The sequence below is a fragment of the Spermophilus citellus genome (genome assembly GCF_964194105.1).
Source record: "Spermophilus citellus genome assembly, chromosome: 14".
Lineage (NCBI taxonomy): Eukaryota > Metazoa > Chordata > Mammalia > Rodentia > Sciuridae > Spermophilus > Spermophilus citellus.
The window spans coordinates 56,646,404-56,658,592 of record NC_138194.1 but is presented as its reverse complement, the minus strand read 5'-3'; the positions used below and the strand labels follow the sequence as shown (position 1 = coordinate 56,658,592).

Here is a 12,189-nt window from a genome sequence, read left to right as displayed (position 1 = left end):
AAAATCTATTTTTAATCTCTCTGAAGGAGTAATCCAATACTAATACACTTGTCTGCTTTTCCAGACCTGTGCTTTTAGTAAGATTTTGAAACATGGAATTTTTCATTTTACCTATGTATCTCTATATAAAAAGAAGCAAAATTAAGACTGGGGAGTAAAGAATTATTTAACAAGAGAACTTGAAGCACCAGTTCTCAAACTGGCTATAACATTCTCACAAAGCCTTATATGCTTGTAGCTAATTAAATAACCTGGTAAATCACCAGAGAGGAAACACAAGAACTAAGATTTTTAAGCAAAAAAGGGATGATGATATAAAGTTGAAATTTGCTGTCTCAGGGTTACACAACCAAGTACTGTCAATGCCAGAAGAATCCATCTGCACCCACTCTTTCTACTCTTGTACTTCCCCAAGGCTCATTACTAAGACCCATGTTAATACCACCTTAAAAGATTAGCGTCTATCTCACTTCAAGTTCCCTTAAAGTCTCTCGTGGATTAATGGTTTTTAAAATTTTTTTGATCATGGCTTACAGAGTAAGAAATATATTTTACATAATTATCTCTATGTATACTAGGTTGCTATTTATCCAGATTTAATATACACAAGCACATGAGAAAAGCAAACTTTCTTATTCTAGACTATATTGATTTATTTCATTATAATATCCTATTAATGGGCTGCAAACCACAACCTGAAGTTCATTTAAATTACTGCAAATTTCCCTAATAAAAAGACTATAAAATAGTAGCTACAGGTGTACTGAAGCATTTATTTGGCTCCCACAGTTTAGGTTTATGTACTTGCCGTTTTGAACTGGAATGCTTTCTTGCTTCATTTATAAAACAGGCTGGCTGCTATTCTAACTTGCCTTTTTAACTCCCAATCTGCTCATAATCACTAAAAGAATGATCTTAGTAAAATGAAAACATGACCATGCTACTCCCTGCTTAAAATTATTTAATATTTATTCATGGTTTTTCAGAAAAGCTATCAAACCCTTAGCAGACATACAAAATTCTTCACAGGACTGTTTACTCTTCAACATTATATTCCTTCTTTCCACAAATGCTTAACATAATCTACAACAAAACATTAATTCCTGGGTTCGATATATACATTTCATAGATGCTAGTGATCTGAAATATGCAAATGGCTCTTCTGAGAATGGAACTTTTTACACTTGTGCCAATTACTTGATTGCTTAACTCCTACTCTTCTTTCAGAAATCCACTAAGGGGTCATCTCTTCCAGAAAGTATTCACTGGCCTCAAGAGCATCAGTTACTCTTCCTATCCCAACTCTGCTATGCTCCTTCCCAGAGCATCCTAAACGTACCTCCAGCATAGCTTTAAAATAAACTGTACAGTCACTGATTTTTGACAGTAAGAACTTCTTCTATATTTACATCACAATACACACAAGATATAAGGATAAAAAGCTACAGAAGATACAAACATAAGAAAAGAGATTTTTGAGGGAAAAAAATGGAAGATAATGTATAGTCAGAAGTGCTTACAGGAAACACAAGAAGGAATCTCCAGAAAGCAGCTGAAAATCAGCTCAGAGAAAGGTCTGGTTAGACATTATGAATAAAGTGCTACAAGAGTACTAGATCTACATGCATGTGCATGCACGCACACATACAATAACAACAAAGGCTTAAACCGCATACAGTGAGCAAAAATCACACATGCCAGTAAAGAGCACTAAGAAAAAATGGTTCCAAAGTAGGAAAGGAGTCTGAGCATAATTACATAAGAAAATGAGGTCAATAAAGTACTTAGAGACCTCTAGAAGGGTAGTTTAAACAGCTATGAGTTGACATTCTGTCCACTATAAGATGTTTTGAAAACACTGTCTATACTTTTGTTACAGCACAAACTACATTATATGTACACATTTTCAAATCTGAACCTGTAAGTAACCTTTTTGAATATAAAAATAATGAATGATTAATATTAATGTCATCAGAGCCAAGACTGAAAAAATTAAAAAAAAAACACCTAAGTAGCCAGGCACTGTGGCACATGCCTGTAATCCTAGTGACTTGGGAGGCTTTAGGCAGAAAGACTACAAGTTCAAGGCCAGTCTCAACAAGTTAACAAGGCTCTAAGAAACTTAGCAAGACCATGGTCTCAAAATAAAAATTAAAAAGGGATGGGGGGTATAACTCAGTGGTAGAGTACCTTTGGAATCAATCATCAGTACTGAATAAGAAGAAAAAAAACCCTACTGATATGGAAGAGATCACCAAATGGAACACACATACAGAATACTCTTAAAGAAAATTATGGGGAACTGAATAATTATAGAGGGAAACTTAAAGGAGATTATGAATTACTAAGCTTCAATGAAAATCAGTTTGTAATAGAGCCAGTTGTTGGGATTACATAACTGTAACTGTCACCAGCACTCAATATTAAGGGAAAAAAGAAAAAAAAAGACTAGTTGTTCTCAAGTGTGACATCTGGAGAGTAGAACACTGAGGTTATTACAGTGTTATGGTCACTTTCATGAAAAAGTCAAAATCAAATCAAATTAACATCAGTTTTCTATTTTTCCCTTCATATCATGTATACTTCAACTAGATGAGCAATTGTTCTTAGTTCCAGAAAGTTGTGCTTGGCATAAATAAATAGTAAAAATCAGATTCCAACTTAGGATTTCAAATTACTGAACAACAGAAACATTTAATACATATATTCAGTAGTCACATATCACCAAAAAAGTTAGTACTTAAATGGAAGTCAAACTAAAAAAAAAATTTAACATACCCTGATGGCAAAGATTCTGTGTTGGCATTTCCAGACTGCTGCCGTACAGATTCCACACACCCATCTGGCTGCCTTAATTTGTCAAAAGCAGAACTATTTCCAGAATTAGAGGAGTCAGGGTCTAAAATGCTCCTAGCTTCAGATCCCAATTCTGTACTGACAGAAGGAACACATTCACTGTGTTCTGAGGAAACCATACTCTCTTGTATCTCTTGATCAGGAGGATCTTCAATGGTACTGCTAGTGTAATTTGAAGTCAAGGTGGTTTCTTCAGATGCTAATTGAGTACCCATGGCAGAAGCATTATCAGTTGGTGCAGGTGAGGATGATTCTCGATTAACTGAGAAGGGAAAATTAATAAGATGATCTAGAAAGTAAAGACAAAGTACCTAATTACCTAATCAATCAATTACACTGTATCAGAACATAATTCAGACTGAGCAATAAGCAATACAGCAGGTACTGATGAAAATAAAGAGGATTATATTTTCCAAAGCTCTCATTTTAGAAAAAAATAATAAATAATCAAATTAAAAAGTATATATAATCAACTTCAGGAAAGAGAAACCAACATTAGGATAATAAATATTTTCCCTCCAAATTATCTATTCTAAAAGACAAAGTCTAAAAGGGCTATATAAAAACTTCAAAATGATCCCTTTCAACCTCTCTTCTTGTATACAAATGGTAGCTAACATAAAAACCACTTTTTGCCTATAGGAAATATATAATGGTATTAATTCTTAAAATAGTACAATAGGGAACTGTAAAAAGATCCATGAACCCATTTGCTTTCTGAAGAAATAACCCTGTACTGAGACTGGTATACTGGTGAGTAATGGTGATGTAATTTCCATAAGTTTCATTTTAAGTTTAATGATCCATTTTCAACTATGTGTCATATAAAGGTGAGTCAATTAAAATTGCAAGGAAAATAGATTACTGAACAAAACCTGTCAGAGTGGTCCACCTCAAAGTTCTAATGGAATTGATATAGGGAGATGTAATTAGGCAAGTGAAATAAATCTTCAGGTAGTTTTTAAAAGAAAAAATAAGACTTAATAGTGGAAAAAAAGAAGAGTACATTACTCAAGGAATCAAATGTGAAACAACAGAATAAATCAAGTGCTGTACCAAATACGGAGGAGAGAATGGCTTAGGGAAATGGAGTGAAGACAACAGTGAAATATGAGAGAGAAAATATCTACAGAGCTACTCCATACCCAACACTGTTAAGGTATCATGGAAAAACACAAAAGACACTATGCAGAGAAAGGCTTAATTCCCAGGTCTGCTTTATGATGTTTACTTAAAAACAATATTTCCTTCGATTTTCCACAAAATTAAAAAAAGGATTATCAGTAATCTTTCTGAAGCAAAATAACATTAAATGGAAACAGGAATATTTAAGGAAAGATGTAATTCTGTCCAAGAAGAAACCTTGGTGCACACTTCAACATAGCACACGAAACAAAAATTGTTAAAAACAGAGGAAGAAAATTAAATGGAAACTTTACCAGTCACTCAAGGCAAAACTTCTCTCCCATATGTAATTGAACAAGTGCTCTCAGTTCTTCTTCGTCTTTTCCAATACACTCGAGATCACCATTTCTTGCTTACACTATTATAAAAGCCTCCTAATTATTTGCCTACCTCTTGTCTTTTCCAACTACAGTCCATTCTTCCAACAGAAGTAATCTTTTTAAAACATTTAACAGATCTCCTTGTTTGCCTGAACAAACATGCCATCAGATTCCAACTGTAGCCAGGCATGGTGGCCCAAGCCTGTAATCCCAACAACTAGGGAGGCTGATGTAGGGTGATCTCAAGTTCAAGGCTAGACTCAGCAAATATGCAAGGCCCTAAGCAACTTAGCAACTCCCTTTCTCAAAACAAAAAATAAATAAGGGCTAAGGATGTGGCTCAGTGGTTAAGTGCCGCTGGTTCAATCTCCAGTACCAAAAAAGGTTCCCATTGCAAGCAGAATAAATATGAAAATACTGCAAAGTTTTTACCAAAAGCTAGTCCACAGCTATGTCTGACTTCTTATGAATACTTTATAACAGGTTTCTTCTCATGGTTCAAAGTCCATGCTCACTTAACCTTTAGCAAGGCAGTCCTTGAACACCTTAATTAATGATGCACATGCCCACTCACTCCAGACTGCATATGGTTCTTTTTTCTCATGTTTTTAAATTATTTGTTTTTATTATTTCTCATTAAGTTTGGAGTGAAAAGGCTTTGTCATACTTGTTCATTTTGTATTCCCAATAGCTAAAAAAATGCCTGACATATGTAAGCAATAAATATTTACTGAATTAATAAATTAAAGACAAATCACAAAGGCAAAACTGAACATACCTGTCTCAAAACTATGCAGATAACAAACAGTGCATTAGAAGAAACATTAATAATATGAAAGATCTAATAACCTAAATCAATATACTTGATCTAAATTTGAGTTAAAAAAGCAATCACAAATATTTGTATAATATGTATAACTACATATAGTTTACTTCAATTTGCTTAGAGGATTAAAAAATAATTATTAAGTTAAAAGAATATGAAAATGAAATCACAAACTTTAGAGGAATTAATGACAAACATCTATGTCAAATGCTATTGGACATGGTCAAAGAAGTACCCAAGAATATAAGAAAGAATGGTAATAAATAATCTTACAATTCAATTACAGAGCCAGGGGAGAAACAAACTGGTCAAAAGAAATGAATCAAAAACTGACAAAACAGACCAGAACTTCCTAAACCACCTGATAGCAATCAACTGGGATCTTACTGAAAAAATTGTATCTCAGTTCCCACCCTAGACTTAAAAAAAAACTCTAGGGGAAAGCTGTAGGGAAGGTCCTGGGAGTCTATATTTTAAATAAATGCATCAGATGACTTTCCGAATCAGCAAAGTTGGAGAAACCATGAAATATAGCTTGCCAAGTTTTTTTTAAAAAAGAAAAATTTAAGAAGACCAATCAAGGCAGAAATGGAAAAGGTAACAAAAGAACTAACACCATTTACCTTAATGGCACTAGGCTCAGAGAAGTTTTTGAGAAAATTCTATAAGCCTTTAATGAATAGATGATTTCCATGTTATTTAAAATATTAAAAGAGGAGAGAAAAAGAAGAAGAAAAGGGGAGCTTTCCAACATTCTATAAAGGTAATATAATTCTTTCAAAACCGAAACTGAACAGCAGCAGCCAAGAAGACTACAGAGCAACATCATATATAAATAAATTCGACAATGTTCAATATTAGGGAATTACATTAAGAAATCTACTGTGTTAACAGACTGTGAGATAAAGGCCATGCGATTATTTTTCATACAAACCCAAAAGCATTAAATAAAATATTGAGGATATACTTGAGAAATCAAGGAAAAATCATGTATAACAATCTAGATTAACTATCATAAACTAATAGTAAGCATATATGTATCAAAGGTAAAACATTAGAAGAACTTCTATTAAAATTTTTAAAAAACTAAAATCAAAACAAAATAATAAGATCACAATCACAACTCAACTCATTATTGTTGATTATATTTGACAACACATTAGGAATAGAAAAAGTTCTGATACTGGAAAGAAAATAGTAAAATCACATTTGTAAAGATTATTTGTAGAACACACAAGAAAACCAACTTTAAAAAATATAGAACCAATTAATTGAAACTAAATCATTTCAGCAAAAATGATCAGATAAAACATCAAGATTATAGTCAAGATCTATATAAAGAAAACTAAAAAGCAGTTCTAAGAGATTTTTTTTTTTTTTAAACTGGGCATGATGTTGCACACTTGTAATCCCAGAGACTTGTGAGGCTAAGGTATGAGGATTACAAGTTCAAGGCCATTGTCAGTGCCTTAGCAAGGCCTCAAAATAAAAAATAAAAGGACTGGGGATATTGCTCAGTAGAAAAGTGTCCCTAAATTCAAAACCCAGAGGAATGGCAGGGAGGTATTTTCTAAAATAGAATGAATAAAGATTTTCAAAAGCTCTAGATTCAATATTGTTAGATAATAAAAATAATAATTCTCCTTAAAATATAAATGCTGGTACGGATACAGAGCAACAGGAATTCTCATTCCTTGCTGGTGGGAATGCAAAACAATACAGCCACCTTAGAAGACACTTTGGCAGTTTTTTATAAAAACTAACCATAATCTTATCATATAATCCCCCACTCTCACACCTCACCCCAATTGAGTTGAAAGCCTGTGCCCAAATGTGTATAGTAATTTTAATTCATAACTGTCCAAAACTTATCACAACCAAATTCGTTCAACAGGTGAATGGATAAACAAATTATGGTACACCCATATAGTCAACTATTATTCAGTGATAAAAAGAAATAGCAACCCTCAAAACACACCAAGAAACTTTAAATGCACACGGCTAAGTGAAAGGAGTCAATCTGTAAAGGCCACAAATGGTATGATTCCAACTATATGACATTCTGGAAATGGCAGTACTTTGGAGATAGTAGAAAGATCAGTGGTTTCTAAGGTTTGGGGGAAAGATAGACTGATGATGAACAAGAATTTTGGAGTAATGAAAACTACTATGCATGATACTGTAATGATGGTGCATATATGATAATATGCATTTGTAAAAATGCCCATAAAACTGTTACACACACGAGTGAAACTTAATATAAACTAAGAACTTCAGTTAGTGACAATTTATTAATAATTCATTAATAATGATTCATTAGTTGTAACAAGTATACCACAGTAATATATAATGCTAACAACAGGGATTATTCTGAATTAGATTCAGGGGGAATATGGGACTTCTGTATTCTCTGCTCATTTTTTCTCTAAATCTAAAACTATACTGAAATATAAAGTATATAAATTTTAAAAAACTAGCTAGAGACCATTTATTTCAATAACTCAACAAACACTTAGCTGATACTACCAACTGGTTAAAGATAATACCTTTGAATGGAGGGATTACTATTCATATATATCAGTGGTTCTCAACTGTTGTATGTGTATGGGGGGGGAGGTTTCCTGCACTGCCCCCAGGAGACACTTGGTAATGCCTGGAGATATATTTGTCATAACTAGAGGGGAGGGTGATATTACTGGCACCTACTGATCAGTTTAAATACTCCTAAACACCCTACAATGTACAGGACAACCCCCAGTGACAAAGCATTGGCTAACTTGAAATGTTAATAGTGCTGAGGTTGACAAACTCTGACAAATATACACCCAGATATCCGGCAGTGTCCAACCTTGTGATGTTTATACAAAATAAACACCTGTTGACAAATGGATATAACAAGGAATGAATAGATAAACTCACAAAGGAAAGGCAAAGAGAAATGAACGGAAAAAGGCCAGGATCATAGGCTCCCTGCTTGTAAGGAAATATGGTGAATTATATGCAAGCAAATAATTAAAATATTATGTGATAGATGTGATAGTGCATTTACAAAACATCTCACACCTTCTTCATGAGATATAAGAACACATCTACCAATTTTTCTTTTAAGAAAAGGTGTCTTTCTATGTTGCCCAAGCTGGCTCCAAACTCCTGGGCTCAAGCCTCAGCATTCCAAGTAACTGGGACTACAGGTGTACCACACACCCAAACTGACATGGTTTCTTAATGAACATATCCCAAATCTCACTTTCAGTCATGATTTCTGAAGTCACAAGACACACCTCCTTAATTTCATGTTTAATCTTTGAGAAGTTTTAGATGTATGATATATCCATTTCATGGATAAGCAGCTATCCTCATTCTAACAGGTCTTTTAGGTAAAAAAGACAAAGGTAGAAACACTGGAGGTGTCTGAATACCATAAACACTGGAGTGTCTGCATGTATTGGCTCCCAAAGGCTAATATGTTTAGAAGCTTGGTACTCAGTGTAGCTCAGAGGATGCAGAACCCTCTAGAGGTGGCATCTAGAGACAGGAGATTGGGTCACTGGGAATGTTACTTTGAAGGGGTTAAAGGTGGGTCTTTTGAGACCCCAGATGAGTTCCTGAGAAAGTGAGTCAGTATAAAGAGCAAGCCTGACCTCTTAGTTTAGCCTGGTGATCTCTGGCTTCCTATTTAGCCTAGTGATCTCTCCCCTTTGTATGCACTTCTACCACAATGTCATCCATTCTGGCCTCTAGTCAGGGACTAGAGGCCAAATAAACAGGGCTACTTGCGCTGGAGATATAACTCAGCAGCAGAGCACTTGCCTAGCCCTGGGTTCAATCCCCAGTGTTGCCCCCTTCTTCTCCCAACACACACAAAAGAACAAATGGGGCTACTCAATCTTGAACTTTTAGCCTCCAAAACTGTGAACCAAATAAACCTTTTTTCTTTATAAGTTATCCAGACTGAGTTATTTTATCAAAGCCACAGAATATAGACTATTGTAGCATTTTTACTCCCATTTATAACTATGACATGAAAAACAGATATTTGCACATACATTGCAAGTTTCTTTAAAAGTTTATTCACACTTGAGAGAGAGGCTATGGTTATAAAGTGAACGGAACACAAGGGAGTCTCATGGTAATAGTGTGGGACTGGGGATGTAGCTCTGTGGTAAAATGCTTGCCTAGTATGCTAGAGGCCCAGGTTTCAACTCTCAGTTAACACCAAAAAAGGGGGGGAAAAAAGTTAAAATGGAAGTTAAATTGTGCAGAACTACAGACAAACACACACATACACACAGGTAGTACAGGTAGAACTAGAAAATGTGAACAAGCTCTGTGGATGGTTATGTATGTCAAATTCTTGAATTTGATTTTGTAATGTAGTTATCCAAGGAGTTTGAAAAGATTACAACTCTCAATGTATTTAAAAAATTCTTGGGGCTGGGGATGCGGCTCAAGCGGTAGAGCGCTCGCCTGGCATGCGTGTGGCCTGGGTTCGATCCTCAGCACCACATACCAACAAAGATGTTGTGTCCGCCAAAAATCTAAAAAAAAAAACATTAAAATTCTCTCTCTCTCTCTCTCTCTCTCTCTCTCTCTCTCTCTCTCTCTCCCCCCCCCACTAAAAAAAAAAAAAAAAAAAAATTCTTCAGAATAAAAAACAAGAAGCCAAAAAAAAAAGTCCAGTAAATTTTATAAAATAGGTTCTGTCTGAAACTTACCATACAGAGTTCTGATCTATTAATAAAATAATAATATGTAGAAAAATTCAATTCACACTAAAAGTTAGGGGTATGAGAACAAACTGTAAAATATATACCTACCATTGTTCAAGGACTACAGTAGATGGTTTTTCTTACTACCTCATTCAATCTTCAATACAGTCCTAGAAGGTATTTGAATAAGAGTAATAACCTCTTTATAAATGAAGGAGCTAAATTTTGAAGATTTCTCCAACATCACAGTTAACATGTTAGGTGACTGAGCTCAGTCCTGGCTGAGGCCAAATTTAATCTCTTTTTACTACATCACAACTGCTTCCCATTGCAGCCTAACATAACTACTAATACACACAACCTGTCAAATGGATCCTCTTACTCAAGACTTGAAAGGAAAGGAAAGGGAAAACCCTCACTTACAATGCTGTGAAAAAATACTGTATATCTTAAACTCCTTAGTTTATGTATGTCTTAAACTCCTGGCCCACCATACCTTATCTGAAAACCTTGTAGTCAGGTGTGTTCCAGAATTCATTACTTTAGATGTTATATAGCACATATATTACATATTACACTAATATCAGAGCAGGCTGGAGGCCACACATTGTTATTAAACACTCCTCAATAAAATGTAGAGATACACATAATAAGCATGACAGGTAAAAACTACAAATAACCTCTTGTAAGTTCTAGTCATTTTGCCATCAAATGAGTTTCCCCCCCTCCCTCAAAAAAGAACTTTAGTGATTTCAGTATTTTGGAATTAACAGTTGTATTAGTCTATCTTCACTAATAAGAAATACCCAAGGCTGAGTAACTTTATAAAGGAAAGAGGTATGGTTAGCTCACAGTTTGGGAGGCTCAAGTGCATGGCATCAGCCTCGGTTCAACTTGGTTAAAGACCTCATGGCAAATGGGAGAGCATGTATGAGAAGGAATCATATTTCCAGGCAGGAAGTCAGAAAGTAACTAGCTGGTCAGGCTCCCACTTATGACCACTTCACTCTCGGAACTAACTTAAGAGTCCCACAAGACTAACTTGATTCTCTCTGAGGGCACACTTCCAATGAGCTAAGCCCCGCCCACTAGGTCCCACCTCTTAAAGGTCCAACTAACTTTCACATTACCACACTGAGGGTCAACCTTGCAACACATGAACCTTTGAGGGGCAAATAACATATGAACTATAGCACCAGATAGGAAATTAAAGATATGTTATAATAGAATATGCACACACGCCCACCCTTACCCCCACGACTCCAACAACAAAAACTGACCTTAAAATCCTTACTTTAAAAAATAAATACCATTTTGTACCAACATCTTAAAAAAGGCAGGGATAACCCATTCCTTGAAAAGATACCTGAATTCATCCTCCTTGTAAGGGATGAGAATCATACAAAAGGCATCAGTTACGTGGTTGCTATCAAAGTAGGTTCTGGAAGCCTTTGTAGACCAGCCTACGGAATGGTGGTAGTTGGATTGTTTTGTCACATAACACCAACAATAATCAGAGGAGATGAAGAGGTTGGAGGAATACTATTTATTTGAAGCCTATCACAGTATAAAAGATGAATACTACCCCTTTGAGACACTATAAAAACCATATACATCAAAGTGAACAAGAAAGCAGTGTACAGGTGAGGGCCACAAAGCTATATGTTACTCACAGCTCTTCTACTTCCTAGCTGTAATCTCTCTGTGCTTTAGTTTCTTCATCAGAGAAAAAAAGGAAAATATTGGTATCTATTTCAAAGAGTTATTGTGAGCATTAATTCATTTCATGGATATGCAATGTATAAAACATGCACAGCACAAATGTTAGCTATCATTCTTACTTTTATTCAGATGCCCCAGATTACCTTATAATTATTAGGAATGCCACAGGAATTAGTTATGACGGAGCTTTCATTTCTTGTTCCTCACATGTATATTTTATTTTTACTTTTAAATCCCATGCAAGGATAAGAGAGGAATGTGAAAAGTGAATTTATTCCCCATCGAAAGAGGCCATAGAAGTATTTGACATGCTAGGGAGTTTAAAAGAGATTCCTACAATGAGAAGAGCCTTGGTTAATTCCTTTCCCCTTTTACATCAACATCTGACTATGCCCAAGTGCTAAAACATGAAACTAACTAATTGTGGTGGATACTTTCACTAATTTAATCAAATAGCTAACCGTTTTAGTAATAAGGGCTATACCCTCAAATCCATTCTTTTAAATGAAGATGACAAGAAGGATATAGAAAGGTGATATAATCCTTTCTGAAATGAGCATTCAACATTTCC

The 12,189-nt window shown here is 34.9% G+C and overlaps 1 protein-coding gene across 5 annotated transcripts in view; it reads right to left on the bottom strand.

Moving 5' to 3' along the window:
- Positions 1–12,189, bottom strand: part of WWP1 (WW domain containing E3 ubiquitin protein ligase 1) — a 105,587-nt gene that overhangs the window by 41,888 nt on the left and 51,510 nt on the right. For all 5 annotated transcript variants that reach the window (XR_014018763.1, XM_081265972.1, XM_081265971.1 and 2 more), the window contains one exon: positions 2,779–3,118. Coding sequence is in view for 4 of the 5 variants with exons in the window: in XM_081265972.1 (XP_081122098.1) it covers positions 2,779–3,118 (340 nt within the window). In the remaining variant the exon portion in view is untranslated. The remainder of the gene's footprint in view (positions 1–2,778; positions 3,119–12,189) is intronic.